Source organism: Marmota monax, unplaced genomic scaffold, assembly GCF_021218885.2.
Source record: "Marmota monax isolate L192 unplaced genomic scaffold, Marmota_monax_Labrador192_F-V1.1 WCK01_AAM20220418_F8-fsc00108, whole genome shotgun sequence".
Classification (NCBI taxonomy): Eukaryota; Metazoa; Chordata; class Mammalia; order Rodentia; family Sciuridae; genus Marmota; species Marmota monax.
In genome coordinates, this window is record NW_026694593.1 from 498,182 (window position 1) to 523,971 (window position 25,790).

The 25,790-nt window shown below is 51.4% G+C and overlaps 2 protein-coding genes and 1 long non-coding RNA gene across 8 annotated transcripts in view; 2 read left to right on the forward strand and 1 right to left on the reverse strand.

The window, feature by feature from the left end:
* Window positions 1-15,179, forward strand: Sh2d2a (SH2 domain containing 2A). Of its 6 annotated transcripts, none has more exons than XM_046421785.2 (9): window positions 1-129; window positions 699-859; window positions 1,541-1,725; window positions 2,521-2,610; window positions 2,799-2,967; window positions 6,025-6,177; window positions 6,458-6,745; window positions 7,477-7,647; window positions 13,044-15,179. In XM_046421785.2, exons 1-8 carry the CDS (start codon window positions 96-98, stop codon window positions 7,606-7,608), a joined length of 1,212 nt encoding a protein of 403 aa, XP_046277741.1. In that variant the 5' UTR covers window positions 1-95; the 3' UTR covers window positions 7,609-7,647; window positions 13,044-15,179. The 6 variants fall into 6 exon arrangements, with proteins under 6 accessions (XP_046277741.1, XP_046277738.1, XP_046277740.1 ...); XM_046421782.2 differs by lacking the exon at window positions 13,044-15,179 and adding an exon at window positions 11,527-13,035; XM_046421784.2 differs by lacking the exon at window positions 13,044-15,179 and adding an exon at window positions 11,549-13,035.
* Window positions 13,799-25,790, reverse strand: part of Prcc (proline rich mitotic checkpoint control factor) — a 26,102-nt gene continuing 14,110 nt past the window's right edge. The window contains exons 3-7 of the mRNA XM_046421781.2: window positions 23,528-24,094; window positions 20,851-20,946; window positions 18,573-18,716; window positions 16,516-16,581; window positions 13,799-14,179 (exon numbers count right to left, since the gene is read on the reverse strand). Coding sequence (XP_046277737.1) covers window positions 14,093-14,179; window positions 16,516-16,581; window positions 18,573-18,716; window positions 20,851-20,946; window positions 23,528-24,094 — 960 coding nt within the window. The 3' untranslated portion in view covers window positions 13,799-14,092. The remainder of the gene's footprint in view (window positions 14,180-16,515; window positions 16,582-18,572; window positions 18,717-20,850; window positions 20,947-23,527; window positions 24,095-25,790) is intronic.
* LOC124077405 (uncharacterized) lies at window positions 20,033-21,181 on the forward strand. Its single transcript, XR_006846598.2, has 2 exons — window positions 20,033-20,503; window positions 20,611-21,181. It is a non-coding gene; the product is annotated as an uncharacterized LOC124077405 (long non-coding RNA).

The window sequence follows — 25,790 nt, forward strand, 5'->3', positions numbered from 1 at the left end:
CTTCCTGTCCCTGGGGGCTGGGTAAGAGGGGAGCTGCTGAGTGTGCATACCTGTTGAGAGCACAGACACACGCCCTGCTCTGGGGCCCTGCTCCCATGGAGATGCCCCTGGCCCAGATATGCCCCCCAGGTAGGTGTGAAGTTTCAGAATGTGGGTGGGAGGGGACACCAAGACCCCCACCACTCCTGCTGCCCTGGGTCTGAGCTCCCACCTCCGGGGTGAGGGGCCCACACCAAGCCACAACTGGCAGGCAGATTGGCCAAGTGCCCGCCACTCCTGCCCCCTCTGGGGTCCCTGTCTACTCAAGCCCAGAGGACAAAGGTGTCACGGTGGGCTGAGGCTTCTTAGGAGAAAGGAGACACTGGGAGGATGGGGTGGCAGGCAGAGGCTCCTGGTCCCGAGAGGGGCCTGGCCTGCAGCCCTCCTCTCCGTGAGACCCCCAGGCCTCATTCCCAGCCTCTCCTTCCTGGCACCCCACTTGCCCTCTGGCTGCACCAGCTCCTCTGAGACACCTTGGCAGCTTATTCCCGACCCGAGGAATCCCCGCTGCTGTCCCTCTTGCATTTCTCTTGTCATGACGGTGCTGTCCTGTTGCACAGGTCCCTGGCCAGAGGCCTTGGAGTCACTCTAAGCCTGGGCGGAAGGGGATAGAGGCAGCTCCTTTCTGAGGAACCCAGCAGCCTTCTTTGTGCCAACAGGGAGTTATGAAGCGCCTGCCCCAACCTTCAGCACTTTCCAGACCATGGACTTGACCCGCAAGAGATGCCCGAGCTCGGGCTTGCCCCAGGAGCCCCGACCGCAGGCCTTGAAGGCCGAGGAGCCCCCGCCCAGCTCGGGGACGCTGGCTGTCCACGCTGCGGTGAGTGGGAATGTGGGGGGTGGAGAGAACCCTCTCATCGGCTCCCACCTCCCAAGGGTGAGGATGTGCGCCTGGCAAAGGTTGCCACGAGAGTGGGCAGGGATGCATGATTGGGGGCTGCCAACGGGGCGGGAGCCCCCAGTGGGGCAAGGAGATGGGCAGTCCCTCCTTCCTGGCTGAGTTGCCTGCTCACCCCTTGCTGCTCCTCTGCCCCTGGGAAGCTCAGGCTGGGTCCACAGGCAGGCCACCAGGTTACCGTGCACAGAGTCCCAGAAGACACACCTCATCTTGTGCCTTCCTCTGCTCAGTGCATCCCCGCCCCCACCTCAGCCCTTCTCACCACCCAGACATGAAGTTGCCTGGGAGCCAGCCGGGCCCTTCCTGCTGTGTCCTCTGGAGTGACTTCCTGCCTTTCACCTGGAAGAGCCTGCTGCCTCTCTTCCCACTATTTAACAGCTCACTACAGCTGGATTAAAGGCAGGACCCAGGGGAAGGGGGAGGAGGGTCTCTGGAAACCAAACAGCTGGAGCTGAAGAAGCGATTTAAGCTGTAACCTTGGGAAGGACTTTCTGGTCAATTCTACCCTAAAATAGGAGCAGCTGAAGGTGAGGGTAACAAGGTGGTGGCTTGGAATCAGGTGGGAGAAGCCCCCTAATCACCTCCCTGAACTCTTCTCTCCAGGCATCTCCCTGGACCCCAGAGACTGCTTCTGTCCCAGGGAATACTGAGAAGGCTGAAGAGGTGCCCGGGGAAGATGGCCTGTCCCTGCAGGCGGAGATCCTTGCTTGGTTCCAGAAGACCCAGGCTCACTGGCTCCTGCAGCAAGGGACAGCACCAGCCTGGTTCCATGGCTTCATCACCCGGAGGTGAGTCACCGAGGGCAGCAGCGGCAGGTCCCAGGTCCTGCAGTCAGTCAGTGTGGAAGCACAGGCCAATAATCCCAGCTCCTGAGGAGGCTGAGGCAGGAGGATCACAAGCTAAAGGCCAACTGGGCAACTTAGTGAGATACTGTCTCAAAATAAAAAATAAAAAGGACTGGGGATGAAGCTCAGTGGCAGAGCACCTCTAGGTTCAATCCCCAATGCCTCAGGGAAAGAAAAAAAGAAAAAGTTGATTGAAGCTGACTCCAGACTCCAACTCCTAGAGTTTCCCAGACCTTTCACTGAAACCTCTCTCCGGAGGGAGACCACTGGAGAGGCAGGCTCAGGCCCAGCCCTGTGTGTGCCTCTTTCTCCTCTCTAGGTTGCCTTAACCTCCCGTCTCCGATCTCTAGTCCTCAGATTTTCTGCCTCTCTCCCTCCCTCCATCTCTCTCTCTGGCTCTCTCCTGCCCACACTCCTACTTGCAGAGCCCCCTCCTCCATTTCTCAGCCTGTGATCTCTGAGCTCTAGAAGTTAATTCTATCCCTGTTACTGCAGCTGCTGCCCTGGTAGGATGCAGGGTGTCCGGAGCGGGGTGGGGGGGGTGGGGGGGGGGGTCTTATTCCTGGCCACACCCAGTCCCCCCCCCCCTCAGTGAAGAGCCGCGACCCATCCTCCCTCTGCCCACCCTCCCGCATGCTTGCTTGGGAGGTGGGGATCCATCCCCACGAGAATCACGGGGGCAGAGAGAGGCCAGAAGGGTCAGGCCCAGGTCCCGCCACTTCTCTGCATCACCCTCAGGGAGGCCGAGAGGTTGCTGGGGCCCCAGCCTCAGGGATGCTACTTGGTGCGGTTCAGCGAGAGCGCCGTGACCTTCGTGCTGACCTACAGGTGAGGGCGGGGCTTCGGGCTAATCACCTGGACGGGACTGGGCTGACTCAGCCTCTTCTCCGGGGGCTCCCCCTCCTCCCTCTGATGGCTCAGGGCAGAGACCCTGGAGCTGGGAGGTAGGGGTCGCGGCTGGTGGCCCTGGCCAGGGAGAGGCAATGGCGAATCTGATCCTGATTGGCGCCCTCCAGGAGCCGGACTTGCTGCCGCCACTTCCTGCTGGCCCAGCTCAGGGACGGGCGCCACGTGGTGCTGGGCGAGGACAGCGCCCACGCGCAGCTGCAGGACCTGCTGCGGCACTACACCGAGTGTCCGCTCAGCCCCTACGGGGAGACACTCACCCGGCCGCTCGCCCGCCAGGTATGCCCGGAGCCCCGGGGGACTCGGGCCAGCACCTGTTCACCCGAGTCCAGGCCCATAACCCAGCACCAGGCACTTTCTCAGCCCGACCACACGACCCATTCCTGACGTCCTCACCCACATCTTCCAGAAAAATGAGTGCTGGGGGAGGAAGGAGCCCTTGGGAGACCCCAACAGCCCCCCAGGCAGAGGCCCCCAGGCACACGGTCTTTTTCTTTTTTTCTTTACTGGGGATTGAACCTAGGGGCCCTTTACCACTAAGCTACATCCCCATCCTCCCCTTCCCCGCCCCCCCTTTTGTTGAGACAGGGCCTGCTGACTTTGCCCAGGCTACCCTTCAACTGGTCATCCTCCTGCCTCAGCCTCCTGAGCTGCTGGGATTACAGGCATGCACCACCTCCCCAGCGCAGTCCTCTGTTTTTTAAGTTAAGAGACATTTACTCAGTACCTAAAGCTACCTACCAGGTACTGGAAGGCCCTGGGAATAGATTCATGGACAAGACAGGCGAGTTTTACACTTGCAAACCTTACTTTTCAGCAGGAAAGACAGACAAGTGATAGGGATGGAGATTGTGGTGCCAGGAGAATATGGGAGTGTCATTTCACCTAACAGGTGCAGAGCCAGGGATTGCCTCTCTTAAAAGGTTCAGTCTGTTTTGAGAGACCACTCACTGTGTGCCCGACATCCTTCTGGGCATTGGGGAGACAGAAGTGAACAACACTGACCAAAATATCACAGCCTCAAGAGGGTTACATTCTAGTACAAGGAGACAGACAGTAAGTAAATAATAGAAATAACAAATAGTACACAGTGCCGGGCATGGTGGTAATCCCAGCGGCTGGGGAGGCTGAGGCACGAAGATTACAAATTCAAGGCCAGCTTCAGCAACTTAGCAAGGCTGTGTCTCAAAATAAAAAATAAACAGGGCTGGGGATGCGTCTCAGGAGTGAAATGCCGCTGAGTTATATTCTCAGTACCCCCCCCCACAAAAAAAAATAGTACTTGATTATGTCTCACAGTAAGTAAGCATCAAGAAGAAAACCCAACACCATACACAGTGGTGCGTGCCTATAATCCCAACAGTTTGGGAGGCTGACATGGGAAGATTTCAAGTTCAAGTCCAGCTTTAGCAACTTAACAAGACCCTGTCTCAAAAAATAAAAAGGGCTGGAGATGTAGCTCATTGGTAGAGCACCCCGGGGTTCAATCTCTAGTACTGAAAGGGAGAGAGGAAGAGAAAGAATACATAAATTGACCACTGGGGCTGGGGATGTGGCTCAAGCGGTAGCGCGCTCGCCTGCCATGCGTGCGGCCCGGGTTCGATCCTCAGCACCACGTACAAACAAAGATGTTGTGTCCGCCAATAACTAAAAAATAAATATTAAAATTTAAAAAAAAAAAAAAATAAATAAATTGACCACTGGATTTACCAAAGGAAGTCATTGGTGACCAACAGGAAGTTTCATGGAGTTTGATTTGGTTCAGTGCCTTTGAGAGGAATAGGCAGGGGAGAACCCCAAGATTCTCAAGCAGCTGTAGCAGGATATAGGAAAGTCTCGGGGAGAAGGGAAGCTGGATGGAGCTGAGAAAGCTGAAGGCATGCTGTCGGGGACTGAGGTCTAAGCCAAGGTCACACAGGGTCTTGCCACTCAAGCTCTCAGGAGTTTGGTTTATCCTGGGCAACAGGCAACCCTGCAGGGTTGTTAGGGAGTTTGGGTAAGGAGACACAGAACAGGTTGGGAGGGCAAGAGGAGGCAGAGAGAGATGAAGAAGTCTGAATGAGGGTGGTGGCTGCAGGCTTGAGACGAGTGGGCAGATGAGAAAGATGTAGGCATTGGACGAGGCAGACGGGTATTGGATTTGATGTGGGGGGACAGTGGGTGTTGAGGCTGACCCTAAGGTGCTATTTGGGCAGCAAAGTAGCATTGCCACTTTTTTTTTTTAATTTTTTTTTTTTTAGTTGTAGTTGGACACAATACCTTTATTTATTTTTATGTGGTGCTGAGAATCAAACCCAGCGCCTCGCATATGCTAGGTGAGTGCTCTACCACTGAGCCACAACCCCAGCCCCTGTGTTGCCACTTTTATTTATGAAAGAATTCCAAGAGAGGAGAGCGTGAGGACAAGGAGAAAGAGGATTATGATTTGGATCCAGGAAGACCAAAGTGGATTGCAGGAGCACAAGAAAGTCCCTGTGGCTTTAGCTTACCAGGAGCAGAGGGCACGCGGAGAACATTCATGAAGCTAGGGTTAATGCAGAGCTAAAAGCACCTACCATGGGATGTGACCTTCCCACTGTGAAGCTCATCTCTCTTCAGGCAGTCTCTGCCCCTAAAAATTTAGCTTATATCTCCATAAATTAAGCTTATTGCTCATGCAGAAATTAAACACAGACACAGCTGTCATGGAGATCCATTCCCATCCTGATAATTTTGAAGCTAAAGACTTTTCTAAAGCCATGCCAGGCACAGTAGTGTGTGCCAGTAATCTCAGAGACTGGGGAGGCTGAGGCAGGAGAATCACAAGGTCAAGGCCAACGTGGACAACTTAGCAAAACCTGTTTCAAAATAAAAAACTAAAAAAGAGCTGGGGCCAGGCATGGTAGTGCTTGCCTATAATCCCAGTCTCTCCGGAGACTGAAGAAAGAGTATTGACAGTTCAAGACCAGCCTCAGCAACTTAGTGAGGCCCTTAGCAATTTAGTGAGACCCTGTCTCAAAATGAAAACCCAGTACCACAAAACCAAGACTTCACATTCTTGTATTTGACAACCACAGGCACAAATGAAGATTGGCCTGGTCCCATGTTCCAGATGAAATTAAGTTTGATGTGTACATAGCCCATGACCAGAGTTTGTCCCCCTCCATCTGACCTCTAGCCTCCTTGCCATGTCCATCCCCTCTTCCTCACCCAGAGAACCCAGCCCAGGCCAAATTTCTATGTCTCTTTCCTCTCCTGTCCTCCTCTTGGACCAGACTGCTTGGTCCTCCTGAATCACCTGCCCACTGGCACCCGTCCCCTCCCGCATCAAGTCCCTCAGCCCTGCTTATTTCCCAGCAGACTCCTGAGCCCGCAGGGCTGTCCCTCAGGACTGAAGAGTCAGACTCTGGAAGCCACAGTCAGAACCCAAGCCCCCAGCACAACCCAGACATGCAACAGGGGCAGGCTCCAGCCCTACCAAACAAAGAGGGGGCCCGGGAGCCCAAGGAGGTACCGCTTTGAGCCACAGGACCAGCAGGAGACAGCGAGGCCTGAGAGAGGGCGGAGCCAGCAGGAGAGGGGTGGAGCCACGGGGAGGAGCCAGCAGGAGAGGGTGGAGCCACGGGGAGGGGCCAGGAGGAGGGGTGGAGCCACAGGGAGGGGCCAGTAGGAGAGGGGTGAGCCATGGGGAGGAGCCATGGGGAGGAGGAGGGGCCTAGAGGGTAGGAGAGCCGGGCTGGTGGCAGCTGCGCCCACCGACCTTCCTCCCTGGCCTCGTCTTCCCTCCTAGCCCACTCAGCCGCCCAGGACCAAGCCTCCCGTCCCCGCCAAACCTCAACTGCCCCCGGAACTCTACACGAGCCCCGCCCCGCGACCCCGCCCAGTCCCACCCCCCAAACCCACCCACCCCATCTACCAAGAGCCCGAGGAACCCATCGCCTTCTACGCCATGGGCCGGGGCAGCCCTGGGGAGGCCCCCAGCAACATCTATGCCGAGGTGGAAGGTCTGTCAGCGACGGCGTCCGCTGGGCACCGCGTCCTCCGCAAGTGCCTATCCAGGCCTGTCCCAGGAGGCCAGGTAAATGAGGGTGCAGGGAGAAGGAGTCCAAGAAGGACTTCCCGCGCCATAGTTTGAGGAGGATGGAGAAGGTATTCAGAGTGGGTGCTGGGCGAGGTCTTTACCCCCGGCGAGGGGGAGGGACACAAAGGTCCAGACTGCCTGACCCCTTTTCCCAGCCCCAAACTAGCGCCTCTCCTCTTCCGGGGTCAGCGCTCCAGTCCTGTGTGTCATCTCAGATGCGTTCAGGGGAGGGGCACACGCACTCCTGCCTCCCTCTTCCATCCTCCCACGCCGTCCTCCCACTGATGAGTTCAAGTCCCTGTCTAGGTTACCTATTGTCACATAATGTGTTAGACCCACTGGCCAGGACCACCTTCTCCCTCTATCTCCATCTCCCTCCTTGCTCACCATCCCTCCCTGCTGGAGCCACAGACTCCCCCTCAGCCCTTGTGCCTGCCCACGCCCACACCCCCACACACACTCCTGCCAGGAGCTGATGTCACCAGTCCATGTCACTATCCAAACTTCTCTGTGGTCTGGTTCACTCTCCAGTGTCCCACAAACTCCACACTGCCAATCCTTGCCCCTCAAATTGTTTCCTTCTGTGTTCCATATCCTGCTTGCTAAATGAATGAGAGGATTTTAGATTCTCCCTCTGGAGGGCAAGTCTGTTAAGCCCAGATGACTTTGCCCTTGAGACTGCATCTAGGCCTAAGATGTGTGACCTAGGACTGTCCTTCTCTCTGCAGAATCCAGGTGGTCCACAGAGGCACTCTGAGAATTCTGGGGCTGGACAAGGCCCTCCCCTGCCTCAGCAGCCTCCACTCCCCTGGAGGCACACCCTTCCCCACAACCTCTCTAGACAGGTGCTTCAGGACTGAGGACAGGCATGGCTCCCCGTTGGGCCTCCTCTATAAGTGGTAAGTCTGAGCTGGTTGGGGGAAAACTTGGGATATCAGGTCCAGAGACCTTCACACACACATGCTGGGTGTCCTTCTCAGGAAATGTGGATGGTATATAAAGGTGATCAAAACTGGAAAGAACCTCAGCCTTCATCTATTGCAAGGATGGCAAAGAGGTGTCATCTTGCATGCCAACTCCAATCCGTTGGTCGTGGCTGCCTAGCGAGCTGCATTGGAAAGGATGCTAAGGTCATACCTGAACTCAGCAGAAAGGAGCACCATGATTGATTAGTGATGTCTGCTAGTGATGCTGGAGGGAGGAGGAGCAGTGTTTCATCTGCCCTTACTGATCAAGTCCAGCTCCCTCCTGTGCAGATAAGGAAGCAAAGCCAGAGAGGGATAGTGACTGGGTCAAGGTCAAGGACTAAAACACAGGTTTCCTGACTTCCTTGTTCAGAGTCTATTCCTTACCCCCTATCCTCTAACTCTCTCCATAGGAAACATCAGAGACTTCCTCAGATAGGAAACCTGGCTGCTTTTCCAGACTTCTGCCATGTCGGGGTCTGAGTGCTGGGTTCCTCTCCTGGATCCTGACTTAGCCCTGTCCCCTGACAGGTCTGCCCTCTCACACACACAATTAAAAAAAAACAAAAAAAACTGGACTTCAGAGGAGCAAATGTGGAATCTGCCTCCTCCTCTTAGGGACACACACACTGACTGCTGAGAGTCACCAGAAATCCAGTGGCTTGATGCTTGGTGATCCTCTAAGACAGCAAAGTAGTGTGCTACCAGGGCCCTCTGGCTCCTGCTGCCCTGGTTTCTCCTCCTGGAGTCTAATTTCCTTGGCCCTCTGGGCCTTTGAGTCTGGGCCCCAGTCCAATGCTGCTGTTGTCTGAGGAATGGTTTGGTGAGAACAGATGTTAGAACTTGTTTGTTGATTCTTGTCTGGCTAATAAATCATCGCCAACAACCTCCCCCCACAGGGATCCAAGTTCTCCAGGCTCCTTCTCTCTCTCTCTCTCTCTCTCTCTCTCTCTCTCTCTCTCTCTCTCTCTCTCTCTCTCTGTCTCTTTTGTTGTGGCTGAACTGCCAATGCTGCAGGGACAGAGGGATCTAGGAGTTGAAAGACACCTGGGCAAGAGCATGAGGTCTGCTGGCTGTGGGTGGGAGACCCCACCCCAGGGCACAGGCGGCAGGCCTCTCTCTGCAAAGTATCCCTGCCCAAAGTAGTGGGTGGGGGACTGAGTCCTAAGGGCTGGGGGAGTGAGGAAGCTGCATGAACTAGCCAGTGCCAGTAAAGATAGAGGTGCAAAGCCAGGTGCAGTGGCACATGCCTGTAATCCCTGCTATTCAGAAGGCTTGAGGCAGGAGGATTGCAAATTCAGGGCCAGTCTCAGCAATTTAGGGAAACCCTTACCAATTTAGTGAGACCCTGACTCCAAATAAAAAATACTGGAAATAGGGGCTGGGGCTATAGCTCAGTTGGTAGAGTGCTTGCCTTGCATGCACAAGGCCCTGGGTTCGATCCCCAGCACCATCAAAAAAAAAAAATGCTGGAGATATAACTCAGTGGTAAAGTGTTCTGCTGGATTCAGTCGCGTGCACACACACACACACACACACAGAAATGAGCAGGGATGGGAATGACTGAAGGGTAGCCCCTTCACCTCCTTCCTAGACCCTGTGCAAAGCTTGGGACTGGGGAGGAGGAAGGTGCCTTTTAAGCCTCTGTGTATGTGCCGTGAATCCCTGAAATGGCTCCAGGGCATTTCTGTCTCCTGAGCCTCCTGGGTTTGGGCCCTTTGCCTCACTCAGGACCCCACTCCCTCCCCGGCTCCTTTTGTGAGCTTCTTTGTCCAGACCTACTTCAGGGCTAGCAAAGCTCCACTGGGGCTCCAACCACCTATAAGCATCTGCCCTGGGTTTCAGTTTTGTCTTGGCTTTCTGAGGAAGGGCTGTTTGTTCAGGATGGTCCCCAGGTCCCCCTGGGGTCGGGGTTATGCTGGGCCCCTCCCCTCCGCACTGCCTGTTCTCACACACTGTCTCTGCAGTCGTGCCTGTCAGGGTCCCACTTCCTGCCAGGGTGCAGAGCAAGAGGATGAGGTCTGATGGCTGTGGGTGGGAGACCCCAGGGCACAGTGACTCTGCAGCCCCCTGTCCCCGGCTACCTTCCCTAGGCCTGGGCACTGCTGCCACACCACCCCCAGCCTGGCCCAGGCGCCAGCTCCAGTGACTAGCCAGTTCCCTCCTTTCCACTCCAGCGCGAATCAGCTGAAGGAGAAACAGGAATGCTGAGTCAACAGTTGGGGTTCCACTTCCTTTGTCTGTAGGTCTGAACCCCTCCTGAGCGAAAGGAGGAGGGGCCTGGGGAGCAGATGGCTCTGCTGAGATGGGTAGGAGGCTGAAAGTGCAAGAAAGCTCTCAGGGTAGACTCAAGGAGTGGCCTCCTGGCTGATTCCTTGTGGAAGAAGGAGGAGGCAGAAAAGAGTGGCTGTTTTTTTGGTTTTTTGAAACTGGGAATTGAATCCAGGGGAGCCTTACCACTGAGCTACATCTCCAGCCCTTTTATATATATATATATATATATTATATATATATATATATATATATGTATTTTTAGAGTGAGTCTCACTAAGTTGCTCAGGGCCTCACTAAATTGCTGAGGCTGGCTTTGAACTTGCAATCCTCCTGCCTCAGCCTCCAAAACTCCTAGGATTACAAGCATTCGCCATCACACCCAGCCCTTTTTTATAATTTTGAGACAAAGCTTTGCTGAGGCTGACCTCATACTTGGGATCCTCCTGTCTCAACCTCTGGGATTACAGGTGTGTGTCAGTGGTTCTGGGGATGGGGGTTAAGAGGTCAGTGGTCCTGAGGATTGAACCCAGGGCCTCTCACACTTGTTAGGCAAGGCAGGGTCAGAAAACAAAGACTTCCCCAGACTTCAGGATATAACGAATGGGCAGGTGTGGGTGGGATAGGGAAACCCAGAGGCCCTCTTGATATTTCTACGAGGCGAGCATGGTGGGACCTCGGATGGCCTCCTTTTCCCTTCCACGGTGAGGGGTGGCAGGAGAATGCAGACAATGAGGAGTCATCAGAAGCCTGTCGGAGTGCTGTGCTAACCAGCTGTGCAGCCTTAGGCCCTTGTTCGGTGGTACTGTCACCACTTCTTGTGAAACGGAGACCATGCAAGCGAAAGGATCTGAAGCGGGCCTGCTAGGCACAGAGGAACTTCAGGGAGCCTTCAAGATGGGAGTTTGGGTGCAACCAGAGAGGAAGTGGAGCTCTAGAGATGGGAGGTGACAGAGCTGGAGGCAGTCGGGCCCAGTGCCCAGATTCTGTCATCCCAGACCAGCATTCTGACAGCATAAGGTGCCTTGCAGGCAGCAGGACAAGGTCCGAGTCCTAGAGGGCTCCAGCAGCAGCCAGGCCTGCAGACCACGGTGGTGAACAACTCTCCCCACCGCTGACTCTAACCCTGCCTTTCCTACCAAGCTGAGGCCTGGGTTGCAGTGAGACCTCAGGATGAAGGTGAGGAACTTGCACAGGAAAAGGGAACCGGGATGATTATGCTGAGCAGGTTCCTGTGTCCCCAGTCAGACACCACTAATGCTAGGAGGGGGAGGGCACCTCTAAGCTGACTCAATCTTCCCAGGGCCATTACGTCCCTCCTGCCTCGCAGGACCTATGTGACTCGGCCCACTCCTAGGTCGGCAGGAGAGCCTCTCACCCCCAGAGCACGTGGAAGTCCTTGCTGTGAGCCAAGTTCATTGTTCCCACTGCCTAGTCCAGTTTTTGGCCCCTTCAGCACCATGGTTGACGGTGATGGCCCTCATTATCTTCTTCCCGCTCCCTTCTCCCCAGGTGCCCCTTTCATTCCATCTTTTCCTTTAGTTAATGCAGAATGTTTCCTAAGGCCGCCTGGACCTCTGGGGGTCGCTGGCAGACGGGAACTGAGAAACGGAACTTGTAAACTCAGCTGTCCCCTTCCGCAGCACTTCACATTCTGCTCAGCAGGCAGCTGGGGTGAAGACCTGGCTGGGTCCTTGCCCAGGAGCCAGCAACACTGAAACACCCTCCACAGGACAACGTTGCTGTCCCCACCATGTGCAAGGCTGATCCTTAGACCTCAGCTTCCCAGTCAATGCAGCACTGCTTGCTCGGCTCTGCCCTGGTCCCCCCAACAGCTTCCAGGACCACATGGACCCACTCCTGACCAAGACCCTCAGTCCTTCCTCCTCCAGCCCTGTGGCTGATGCTGCCAAGACAGTTTATCCAAGATCAGTCCTATTGCTCCTTATCTCTCCCTCACCCGTCTCCTCTTTCCCACTATCAGAACCTCCAGAAGGCCTGCGATGGAGTCTGTTCACCTTCTACACTGCTAGCATTTGTTTGTGACCAGAAAATTACAACCACTAAATAAAATGCCATCTTTGGTAGGACAAAAAAGCGGCTTTGAAAATATATACGTAAGACTTCTTGAGAAATGAAGGTGAGGAGGAATGTAGCTCAGCAGCAGAGCGCCGGCCTAGCATATGTGAGACCATGATTTCAATCCCTAGGACCACCAAAAACTCAGAGTGGAAGGCAAGAAGCCCCTTAAGAGTGAACTGGTCTGATTCTGCCCATCCCCAAAAGACACTGGGACTTTCTCTTCCCATGTCCCTCCATCCCAGCCCAAAGAACATTTCCTGCCACACCTTGGAGCAGCCCCTAAAATAAGTTAAACTTTTGGGGGGCTGGGGTATGGCTCAGCGGTAAAGCACTTGCCTCCCATGTGTTAAGGCACTGGGTTCGACCCTCAACACCACATAAAAGTAGATCAACAAAGATGCTGCTTCCATGCACAACTAAAAATACTAAATAAAATAAAAGAAGTTAGACTTCTGAATCCCAGGAGCATGGCAACTCAAGACAGGAAAGGCTCTACTACAGCATGGGCCCAGGAGAGCAAGCATGACTCAGGAGGACCTCAGCCTCCTGTGCTCTGCTGCGCCACCTCACCCACCTTTGACACCTAGCAGGGGCGGATCTCAGCCTGGCCCCAGCTCCTCTGTGGACAGTGGGCATGTGTTGAGGGCTGATGCTCCTAGCTGAAGGCTGGCTGGATTCAAAGATTTGGACAAGTACAGCCTAAGTGTCCCTGTGGGACGCAGGAGCCCTGTCTGGCTCCTACCCGAAGTAGGTCAGATTTCAGATAAGCGGGTGGTTTTCCTGTAAGTGACGGAACCCTCCAGTGTGCTTAATGAGAAACAGCCTCCTCAACTTACCCCAGCGCACACACCAGAAGCACGAGATGCCACCCTCTGCCTCCCCCTCCCATCCCCAAGTACCCACCACGCGCCTCTTCAAACTGCCCCCTGGCCTTAGTCTTGCAGAATGCTAACTCTCCCTGTGTTTCCCTGAAACAGGACTCGAGCATCAGGGCGTGACTGACCTTCTTCAGCTCTCCTTTCTTGCCGGAAACCTGGCAGCTAAGTTCTCCTGGAGTCCCAGCACCTGACAGTGTGTTTCAGTGGAGGTTCACAGTACGAGTGGCACACTGTTTTTATGACCATCCCCACCTGAAACTTGCTCTGAGATAAAGAAATCATGCCATCTGTCCTGTCCCTTCATCGCAGAGCCCCTCAGCTAACTGAAACCTGTAGGCCCTGCCACCTCCATTCCCCAACAGAGGCTGGGAACTGGGGAGTCTCTGAGGTGTGTCCAGCCCTCATGCTTTACCTTAAGCTTTTGGAAGAGCTCAGGTCAATGACATCAGTGTAAATGTGATTCACCGTTAGGAAGAGGAATTGCACCACTGCCTGCTGGATGTCATCTCATATCTAATCATTAGCACTTTCATGCCACAGAAGGAACCTCAGGATGTCCCCCATCTCCAGAGGCACTTGAGATCAGCATCATTTTCTCTATTTGGGATCACAGGCCCCTTTGAAAAATCATCTTGACCCGGATAAAACCTTGCAATTCTAGGGTCTTCGAAGGTCATGAACCCAGTTGTGGCCATTGGGAAAAAGCAACGCACTTTCCAAGGCAGCTCAAGGCCCTCTGCAGGGACGCTGCACACAGACACCACACTGAGGTCCAGGCGCAGGAGGGCAGCGTCTGTCAGACTGAATGTTTTATTTCAACAGACATCCCTGGCTTAAAAAAAAAAAAAAAAAAAAAGGTAGGGGAGAGTTCAACATTTCATCACACCTGACAGGGAGCAAGACTCCCACCCGAGAACTCGGAGCCCCTCCAGCGGCATCACTCAGTCTGCTAGCTCCAACACGGACAGGAGCTCAATTTTCTAACTTGTTAAGAAAAATCTATCAAATATGTTCATTCTCGCAGAGGCGAGGGCTGGGTCCTCAGGGAAAGACATCCTGGGCTTAGAGCAGCTGGGGTCCCAGAGGTGAAGCTGGGGGCTGGGCCAACTAGGCTGGCAGGAGATCCTGGGAGCATCAGTTCCAAAGCCCTAGAATCCGTATTTGGCTTGGGTCTGCCGGCGGCTGAGCTTGTTCTCTGACCAGGTGTTCTTCAGTTCCAGCTCCCGCTCCTTAGCCTGTGGCAAGGAAGAAGGGGTGAGGGCTGTCACAATAGCATCTGTGTAGACGTACGATGCTAGGAACTGGACCCAGGGCCTTATACATGCTGAGCAAGCACACTGCCAGCCCTTAAACCAGAATCATGAAAGACATTTTCCTCTCATCTCTGTGAGCTTCCCAACTGAAAATCTTTCTCCCAGCAAGATTTTCACTGTGCCACACACCTGTAATTCCAGCCACTACGGAGGAAGAGCAAGGAGGATGTCAAGTTTGAGGTCAGCCTGGACAACTAAGTAGGACCCTATCTTAAAATTAAAAAAAAAAATAAAATAAAAAATAAAAGGGCTAGGGATGTAGCTCAGTGGTAGTGCCCCAAGTTCAATCCCCAGTACCCCTGTGTGCGCGTACACACACAGACTTTCTCCCATAATAACAATTACGGGAAAAGAACAAATCCCTTGGGCTGGGGCTGTCGCTCAGCGGTAGAGCACTCGCCTGGCATGTGAGAGGCCCTGGGTTCGATCCTCAGCACCACATATAAATAAATAAATAAAGCGAAAAATCCATTGGCAACTAAAAAAAAGAAAGAACAAATCCCTTGAAAGACTTCATTTTCTCTTATCCACAAAGGAGAAGACCACAAAAAAGCAAAGAAAAATCATCTCTTTGGAGAGCTAACAAGGCTCAAGCAGAACAAGGACTCAAGAATCCTTGTGCTTGCTCTGGTAGAATTAAAACTGAGACGTTCAAGTGGGAAATGGAAAAAGGAGAACTAGAAGCTGGCATCTAAATCAGATACCTCAGTTACTCAACCAGCAGACCAGGAAAGGACAGTCTCAGAGACTTGGAGAGGTCACCACAGGATGCCAAACAACCAGAACTTAAGTCTAAAAAAGAGGTTTGCTGTTGTGTTGAATATAACACATGTTGCACTCCAAAAATTCGTACCTCCCCCTGCCCCACCCCAGTACTGAGGATTAAACCCAGGGGTGCTCTACCACTGAGCTACATTCCTCAGTCCTTTTTGGTTTTTGAGAGAGGGTCTCACTAAGTTGTCCAGGCTGGCCTGGAACTTGCAATCCTCCTGCCTCGGCCTCCCCAGTCGCTGGGTTTACAGGCGCCCAACCACATCATTTTAAAGTAATCTTTTAGAGCTGTGAAAAATTCTACTGGTACTAGAAAAATGACTTCTCTCTTCTGATCTCAATATCTCCTGGCTCTTCTGGGAATGTACAAGCACCATCCTGATAAGGGGGCTCCCCAATCCCCAATGTTATCTGATGCCTGCTCATTTCTCCTAGACGTGCTGGGGAAGACAGTAAGAGTTTGGGTTTAGAAAAGACTCTACCCTCAAATTCGTCCCCTAAAAATTACAATATGGGGAAAGAGCACAAACGAGTTCCTGAAAAGGAAGATAAAACTATGACAAGGACCATGAAAGCAAGATTTGCCATTGAAACCACCAACCAGAATGCACACCCCTTAGGACATAGCCAGGAAGCGCCTCATGTTCTTGTCTGTACCTCTGACAGCTTTCAGTACTGTGGGTCTCAAAAGGATGTTTAAGGATTTGAAAATAGTACCAAGACATATTCCCAAACACATTTTTTGGATTATCTAGAATTCTAAAATTTGTGTTGGCAAATACAAATGGACCTTTTTAGGTAAAGGTCAAATTTGTGAATCAATTTTTTCTTAGGTTTTTAAAAATTATTAGATAAATTTACTATCTAAAAGGACCTTATGATAAACTATTTCACTCTCCCTTTTTTTTTTTTTTTTTTTTTGGTGCTGGGGATCGAACCCAGAGCCTTGTGCATGCAAAGCAAGCACTGTACCAACTGAGATATAGCCCCAGCCCTTCACCCTCCTCTTAAACTGTGTTTTGGATATCTGAATTTTCTCTTCTGGAGTCTATTCTTTTTTGTGTGTGTGTATCAGGGACTGAACTCAGAGGCACTTGACCACTGAGCCACATCCCCAGCCCTATTTTGTATTTTATTTAGAGACAGGGTCTCACTGAGTTGTTTAGTGCCTCACCTTGCCTCTGCTGAGGCTGGCTTTGAACTCACAATTCTCCTGACTCAGCCTCCCGAACTGTTAGGCTTAGAAGCAGACCCCACCAGACAGGCTCTTCTGGAGTCTGTTCTAAGCACCTGTAACTCAGTCCTCTGTGCAATAAGAGGTAGAACAGGATGATACTGAAGGACACATCTCCCCCTGGTGGCCACACAGAGAACAGGGGAGGATGCTGCTGGAAGCTGGTCCTATATGTGGGCTTCTTACTCTTAACCCAGATCTCAATTCCCAGGTCTAGGGGATCCTGCCTGGCCCAGGCCTCCTGCCTTCTCACCTGATGAATCAGATACGTGATCTGGTGTTTCCGCCGCTGCTGGCCTGTTGGCTGCTCGCCTTTCTTCTGCAAGGGAAGAAAATACAGACCTTAACCCACAAGAAGAGAAGCAGAAGTTTCTCAAGTGCCTATACTGTGCAGGCTGGGGACTGAAAAACAAATTACACAGCCCAAATCCTATGGGAGAGAAGTCAGTGTAGAGCTGTTTTTATGTCTATATACTTACAAAACAGTTATTTTTACTAAAGTCATTATGCAAAAAGCCCAAGCTCAGAATCACTGCTGAAACAGGCTGCTAATATCCCCATTAGGCTGGAAATACTTTGAGGTCAGGACCATCTTGTTTCTTTGGTAACCCCCACCTCCTCCACCCTAAGCTCAGGGCACCCGAGACCACCTTTATGCCAGCAGCTTGTCTGATAGCTAAGTGCCAGGGCACAGGTGACAATCTTCTGCCCTCCCTCCAAGAACTCCTCACAATCCCTGTGCCCATCTCCCCCTTAAAATCTCTTCATCTCTGTTCCCTTCTCCTCAGTCAGGCCAGATGTCTAGTCTGTCTCCTACCTACTGCTTACCAAACTCTCCCATCAATCATTTCTGGCTGAAACCCCACTTCACCCATTCTAGAAGGTACCAACAGCTTCCTTGGAATTAGAAATTTCACAATGACTCCACTTCTCTCCAGTCCTCCAATCTCTGCCTACCACTGCACTGAACGCCTAGCCAAACTTTGATGTAAACGATTTACTGTCAAAGTCTATGCTGGCCTGGGCTTTCATTCTGTGGTTTTTCTATTCTCTGCCTGAGCTGTCTCAGGCTAGAAGCTTCCTAGCGAACCCCACCCAACTCTCAAAACTCCTCTCCAGAGTCTCCTCAGCACTTATGTAATCAATTTGCGCTGTAATCATTTACACTCAAGTGTCCTTAAATCTCTTCTTCCCAACTACACACTATCAACTCCTCAAGGACGGGGACCATATCTTCATTTTAAAAAGCTAGTTCACTACAATGAGATGATGGGGAGAAAACCAGGAGCTGGGAAAAAAGCATATTCTAACTCCACGCTATTACTGCATGTCATTTAATGTGACAGTTAAAGATGATATACATAAAACATCACTGCCATTCCTGGCCCACGGTGAGTGCTAACAACAACAGCCATTACTATGTGATGATGCTTCTTGGCTCGCAGTTAGTAGAGCATGCTCTCCTAAGTGGTTTTTCCAGTAAACAGTGATGGATCTATGCTGATCTAACCACAATCCTTTGCTCTGTCCTGTATGACCGCCAGCATTCAGTTAAAACAAACGGCTGGGGCTTGGATGGCCATCTGTGGCCACAGAACAAAGCAAAGCAAATGGGCGAGCAGGGGTAAAATCTTTGACTTTGGCCTCGCTGGTGCTGGGCTCAAATCCAGGGCTTCCCCGCATATTCCCCCCTGTGGCAAGCTCGTAAATGTCCACAGTTGCTCTACTCAGCTCTGGGTGAAGAGATGTTCATCACACTGTAGAAAACTAGCACAGAGAAGGCCGGGCATGGGCTGGGAAACGTGAGGAAGAAAAGCATTTGGAAAGACCACAGCTGGCTACAATAAATAATGGAGAGAAGGAGCGAGGACGAGCTGCATTCTCAGGACCTAGGGACCCTAGCACTCTCAGGCTCTGTTGAGCCCACTCCTTAAAGATGTGCTGAGACAGGACCCAGCTTACCAGGAGGGGGACAGAAATGAGACTACAGGAGAGCACAGAGTGGCTGCGGGCTCTGACCAGCCCAGGAAGGAAGCCACAACACATCAGAGATCTTCCCACAGCAGTGCTCCAACCAACCACTCTTCACAACCAGACTCCACCATCCAGACAGAGTGCAGTTAAAATGCTGGAAAGTTCTAGAATCCAGAGGTATAGCTGTGAGGCTTGGTTCATACTCCAGGACCATGTGCAACAAGTGTTTGTTAATGATGTGGCTATAATGGTGCATATGGGGCTGGGCAGCGAGTAGGACAAGATTTTGTTTTGAAGCTTCCCAAACTGGTCACCCAATATGCCTTTCCCACTTACTTTGCTGAATGACTTCATGGTTTTCTCTTCTGTTAATGACTTGGTCATCCACTGCTGGGCCCCACTGAGCTGGTCATCACCTTTGATCTCTACAAAGTTGATTTCCTCCCTCCCTCGGTTCCTCTTGCCCTGCAGCCGTTTAAACTGGGAAAGAAGAAGAAAATGCAGGAGTTAAGAACCCAGGTGAGGAGATCAAGAGATGTCACTAAAGATCTAGAGTTTTTGGAATGACTTTGTTATTTGCAGTACTGGGATTGAACCCAGGGGTGGTCTACCACTAAGCTATATCCCCACCAATAATTTTTTTGGCAGGGGTGTGTACTGGGGATTGAACTCAGGAGCACTCGACCACTGAGCCACATCCCCAACCCTATTTTGTATTTTATTTGGAGACAGGGTCTCACTGAGTTGCTTAGGGTCTCACTGAGTTGCTTAGCGCCTCACTTTTGCTGAGGCTGGCTTTGCACTCTTGATCCTCCTAACTCAGCCTCCCAAGCCCCTGGGATTACAGGCACCTATTTATTTTTTATTTTGAGACAGAGTCTTGATAAGTTGCCTAGACTGGTTTGGCACTTTCAATCCTCCTGCCTCAGCCTCCTGAGTCACTGGGGTTACAGGAGTGTACCACATACCCAGCTATGACTTTGTGACTCACCAATCCTACCACACTCTCAATTCCTCTTTGCAACATGTCCTTTCACCTGCCATCTACCAAGCTCTCTTGACAGAAGATGAAAGGCCTGCTTCTCACAGGGTCTCTTGGACCCCAAGAAAGGGAAGACAAAAGGTGTCCCCAAATATGAACAAGTACAGAGACCCAGCAGAATAAATCTGTACTCAAATGATGTATAAACTGTATCTGCCTAAAAGGACTGGGTACAATTTGCACAATAAAAATTTAAGGTAAGGGGCTGGGGATGTGGTTCAGTAATAGAGAGCTTGCATAGCATTCTTGAGGTCCTGGGTTCAATCCCCAGAACCATACACACACCCAAAATAAATAAATCAAATGAAAAAAAATAAAAGAATTTAGGGAAAGCTGGGTATGGTGCTGCACACCTAAACACCCAGCTATCTGGGAGGCTAAGGCAGGAGAACTGCTTGAGCCCAAGACTCCAAGACCATTCTGAACAACATAAAGAGACCATGTCAAACACAAACAAGTAGAGGCTGAGGTTGTGGCTCAGTGGCAGAGCACCTGCCTAGTATGTGTGAGGCACTGGGTGCGATTCTCAGCACCATATATAAATAAATGTCCATCAACGTCTTAAAAAAAAAAAAAAAGAATTCAGGTTGTTAAAAAAAAAAAAATCGGGCTAGGGAGGTGGCTCAGGCGGTAGTGCGCTCGCCTGGCATGCGTGCAGCCCGGGTTCAATCCTCAGCACCACATACAAACAAAGATGTTGTGTCTGCCGAAAACTAAAAAATAAATATTAAAAAAAAAAAAAAAAATCCAAGATTTCTCCTCTAAAACTCAGTTCTCTTTCCACCTCTGGTACTACTCACTAGTTCAATATCACCAATCAGCAGTGGACATGGAAGGGAGAATGTGGAGCTGGGTTGGGGAGCCTCACAAAAAGGGCCCACCAAATTCTCCAGGAGACTTTCCTCCTCCTCCTCCTTCTCCTCCAGAAAAATGGCAAGTCACCCGAGTCAGAGATGTGCCTGGAGGGGAGCGTGGAGCAAGGGGAATTAAAGCACCCCAAAACTTCAGTAAGACCCAGGTCCTGATCTGAACATTAGTGATGCCTCCAAGCTTGCTCTACCTACTAAAAACTGAATGTGACCACTGAACGGGTACCCAACTGCCCCTAGGCTGAGGAGCAATAGGACCTAATGACTCACTCTGCACTTGCCAAGAGGCTGTGGAAGAACACAACATCAACAACAGGCAGAAGTGTGCAAAGCGACGAACTCCTTTCTAAAGGAAGGTAAGTAGAGGCTGTGTGTGTGAAACTGGGGATGAACCCAGGGGCACCCCACCACTGAGCCACATCCCCAGCCCACTTTTTTTTTTTTTTTTTTCATTTTGAGACAGGGTCTCACTAAGTTGCCCAGGCCAACCTCAAATTTGTGATCCACCTACCTCAGCCGCCCAAGTGGCTGGGAGACTACCATGCCCATCTAAGAACCTCCACCGAGAGGTTGGCGATTCCCGCGTCTAGATCCCTTCTACTAAGCGGTGCCTTCCCTACCAAAAGGATAGTGCTTTGAATCTTGAATGTGGTTCTGACAGCTGCAGGACACAAAAAAAGTCATGTGTGCTTTGTTAACTTACTGCTTCGTCATCGATGAAGGAGGCATCTGGGGCAATTTCCTGGGAGGGAACCAGAGCCGGGTCCTGTGCAGGATAGTAGCCACCACTGTAATAGTCCTGTGGCCGGAGGGGAAAAGAACACATCAAGTGAAGACATGGAGATGAGACAAGGTTGGCCCAGAAACAGGCGCTGACAAGGTGGCCCCTCAGATGAAGCAGCTAAAGACGCAGATCCAAGGACCCACCCGCTAACCCACCAACATTCCTGCACTTTCTGATCTGAACTATCCAGACAGATGGGAGGTTTTTAGGGAAGGACAGCAAGAAATAAAGACATTCTCTCCTCCTTCAATCTGTGCCTTGCTCCCTCATTGCTACCTGAGGCAACTCCCACCCTTCCCTCGCCCAGCTCCCCCAACTCGTGAGACCCACTGGGCCATGGTGTGACGCCAGCATGACGAGGCAGGCGCCGTGCCCCCTGCTCCTCACCCCACTTAGGCCCTCTGGACACAAGGAGACCGTCCACAGGGAGGAGGAGGCTGTGGATCTCTGATATTAAATAAATCACTATTGAAATATTGTTGAACTTACAAAGCTAGGACAAACTAGGTTTGTGTTACCATATTTTTGCTGCAGGAATCTAATGATTCCCCTCAGACTTGGGGTGCTCAGTCGTTGCTGTAGACCCCAGAGGAAGACGGGTGGAAGAAACACCCCTCCCAGCCCCGCTCTGGCCAAGTTAGGCCACCAGAGAACCCAGAAACTGGGTTCCTCTTTCCTCCTTGCCTACACTATTTTCCCTAATTCTTTCACTTTTACCCAAAGCTCCAATAAATTTCTATCCATCTAGGAACATACATTTTCTAATGAGTTAAATGGAAAACTGTTTAATTTTCACTACACAAGAATATACAAAAATTCCAGCACAATTAAGAATTATGGATTTTCTATAGTAGCATTCACAAAAAGATACATTTCAATTTCAGGGTCCCTTAGAATACTCAAAAGTGCTTTACCAGGCATGGTGGTACACAGTGTAACCTCAAGGACTCGGGAGGCTTAGGCAGAAAGACCACAAGTTCAAGGCCAGTTTCAGCAACTTATCAAGATCCTGTCTCAAAATAAAAACTTTAAAAGGGCTGGGAATATAACGCTTGCCTAACATGCATGAGGACCCTGAGTTCAATCCCTAGTACTGCAAAAAAAAAAAAAAAGCCCAAACCCTCCTATTATCTTTCTCCTTCCTCCTAATAATAGCCCTGAGGGGAGACACAGTCTCTGATCTGTCTACAAGATACAGTAAAGTTTAGGAGCAAAGATTTAGGGAACACAACTGTTTTCAAAGTCTTTGGTCAGAACAGGGTCCCCCTGAAGCCCTCTTTCCCTACCCACACCCAGACTGAATATAAGATTAACAATGACCAATTCAGAGAATCACGGTGGACGAGGGGGACTTAAATCCCCTTCAAACCATCCCAGGTGGGCAGTAAAATTTCCTGCAACTGCCAGTCAGGGGCCAGCTACCCTCCTGCTCAACCATCACCTGAGCCCAACTCTAGGAGCTCCCCCCACAGCCCCCCTTCTGGGAAGTTCTGACTGCTGGGAGTCTTCCTTCCCTATTTCTCTTTCTGGCACTGGAGACTGAACCCAGGGGTGTTCTACCACTAAGATTCAGCCCCAGCCCTTTTCACTTTTTGGAGACAGCCTCAGTTGCCCAGGCTGGCCTTGCATTTGTGAACCTCTTGCCTCAGCTTCCTGAGTCACTGGAATTACAGGCTGTCTCACCACACCTGGCCTTCCCTGTTGTCTCAAGATTTGCCACACCTCCGGAGACCCTTCCTGACTGCCATCTGGAAGTGTACACTAATCCTAACCCTCATCCTCCAAATTTGAGGAGCCCATTTTCTAAGATGAGAAGCTGCTCCTCTCCTACCTTCTCCTTAACCTCTCACCAACTCCTACAATAAGATTTGGTTTTCAGAATGCTACAGTTTGGGGTCAGGTGCAGTGGCACACACCTGTAATCCCAGGTTCTCAAGAGACTGACACAAGAGGATCTCAAGTTCAAGGCCAGTCTGGTCAACTTAGTGAAACCCTGCCTCAAAAAAAATAAATAAATAAATAAAATGAAAAATGCAGGGGATGGGTAAAAGCACCCCTAGGTGCAATCTAAAGTACCAGGGGAAAAACAAAAAAAGAATGCAAATCATTTGAATAAGTTTCCCCTTAAGATCCTTGTGGTTTTTTTTTAAAAAGCCTGGTGGCCAGCTCCATGGCACTACTGAGAAGTTGTGGGGCCTTTAAGAGGTGGGGCTTAGTGAGAGGAAGTTAGGTCACTGGGGGTGGGCCCCTGGAAGGAATACAGGACCCCAGCCACCAGCCACAGTGATATGAGCAGCTTCCTCTGCCACACACTCCCACCATGATGTACTGTCCTGTCACAAGTTCAAAAGCAACAGGCTTAAATAACCAAGGACTAAAACTGTGAGCCAAAAATAAATCTTCCTTTTTTTTTTTTTTTTAAGTTGATTACCTCAAGTATTTTGGCACAGTGATGGAAAGCCAACACAGAATAAGGGTGTTGATTATGTTGTCAACTCTGTCAGACTTAGATTCGTAAGGTTCAGGATAAAGGAGTGTTTTTTATGGTCATACCACTGGCTCAAACCTTCTGTGGCCTGCTGTGTGTGGCCCTCACCTGATAATAAGCACCAGCAGCATTGGCATCGCCATATGTGGAAAACTGATTGTAGCTGTAGTCGTCCCCAGGCTTAGGCATCCAAGGGGCCCCACTTGAGCCTGCTGCCATCTTGAACTCAAGGGGGGCATTGGCTGCATCGTCCTGGAAAGCCGGCTCTGGTTCCGTGCCTGGAGGCAGCTCTTCAGGGATCGTGGGGACAGGGTAAGGGTATGGCTCAACTCCAGGTGGCTCGGCCTTGTCAGGGAGGGAGAAAAAGTTCTCGGGGGCCACTTCCTCGTCACTGTCATCCTCCTCTTGCGTGATCTGCTTTGTCACCTGTAGGGCAGCACTCTTGGCAGCAGCCTTGATGGCAGAGGGTGACGGAGTGGTGGTTGTGGTGCCCACGACAGGAGCGAGAGAGGAAGGCTTGGCCTTTGCAGCCAGTCTGGAGGGCTTGGTGTCGGAGGAGCCGTCTGAGGGTTTCCGGGAGAAGGCGTGGGGCAGGAGCAACCTGTTGGTCTCTTTCACAGTCAGGTTTTTAGGCTGGGGAAGCAAGGCAGACAGACCAGTCCCCTCGCTGGATCCCTGGGGAGATGCGGTTGGGGCCAAGAGGAAAGAAAGGTGAAGAGTGAGATTTTAAGTCATGTACTGGTGACACTGAAAACAAAAAGCACAGTTATGTGCTCTGGCCCAACATCCTCCTCAGCCCTTGCTCCTCCTCACCTCCACCCACTCAGGCCAACCTGGGCTCATCAACTCCTGCATCGCACCCTTCTGCAGCTGCTTCTCCTAACATGAAGTGCCATCCCTCTTCTGCTCAGCTCCATCACAGCCTGGCTCCACAGCCCTCTGCCAGAGTTCCCCTCCACTCTTGTGTCTTTGGCAAACACGCTGCTCTTAATCTCACATCATCCTTAGCCTCCCTCCGGCTAAACACTCGACCTCTCCCCAAGTTCTGAACTCTGAACTCTCCTTCCTTTGAATTGCTACCCAAAGCCAAGAATAAGGCTCTGTCTAAAAAAGGGACATTCATACCTGTTGCCAAAAATCCCCTCCGTCCACCCTATCCCACCCCTGCCCAAGGATAGGCTTATACTTATGGTGTATTAGCTTGTTAATGCCAGAATCAAGCATTTAACCTAACAATTTGTAAGCTAACTGGCTCAGCCATCCAGAGTTTCTACCACTCCCAAGAACCTCTCAGATCCCGCAGTGGTGCACGCCTGTGATCCCAGCAACTCAGGAGGCTAAGGCAGGAGGATGGCAAGTTCAAGGTCAGCCTCAGCAACCTAGTGAACCCCCAAGCAACTTAGTACGACCCTGTCTCAAAATACAAAATAAAAAGGACTGTGGTTCAACTCCAATACAAAAAAAAAAGGAATCTTTCAGATCCCGCTTTCTGTATGACAAAAAGCCAGCTTGGCCTAGCTACGGGGCTGAGGGAGGGACCAACTGGAGAAAGGAAAGTGGTGTGAGGTCACCATGTCAGTGTCCTAGAGTACCAGTGCAGTCCACAGGAGACCCGCTCATATGGACAGAGGCTCTTTTCCACTGAGCTTATAGATTTGAATCAACTCAGTGTGGCAGCCCCCAGAGGCTCAGGTTCACAGAAACCATGCTGAAGTGTCCTCCTCAGGCCACCTTAGGAATGTGTGGCTCCAGCACCATCTGGGATCATGGCTACATCCCTCTGCAGGGCTGGGTCCTCACTCCAACATTAGCTCAGAGTTCCTCTGTCAACACATCTCTTTCTGCCACCTGGAATTCTGCCCTTTATCATGGGGTTCTTCCGAGCCAGTCCATCTCCTCCAGGAACACCCTGATAACAGGAGTCTCAGCTTCCTGGCCTCTTCCCTGCTTCCTCTTCTTTTTCTTTTGGTACCAGGGATTGAACTCAGGGGCACTCGACCACTGAGCCACATCCCCAGCTCTGTTTGTATTTTATCTAGAGACAGGGCCTCACTGAGTTGTATAGGCCCTCACTGTTGCTGAGACTGGCTTTGAACTTGCAATCCTCCTGCCTCAGCCTCCCTAGCTGCTGGGATTACAGGCATGCACCACCGCGCCTGGCCCATGCTTCTTCTTTAGCATCTACTATAAAAACAGATGCCACAGCAGCCTCACTTCAACCTGTGACCTATGCCCTCCTGGAGGGGAAAGAAACACCTTAACAGTCAGGGGAAGAGGCAGCCACAGCATCATAGATTTGAATCCCTAGTCAACTACCTTTTAAAGACAGGATATTTTTCCCTGAGACACAGTGTCCGCATGAGACCGGAGT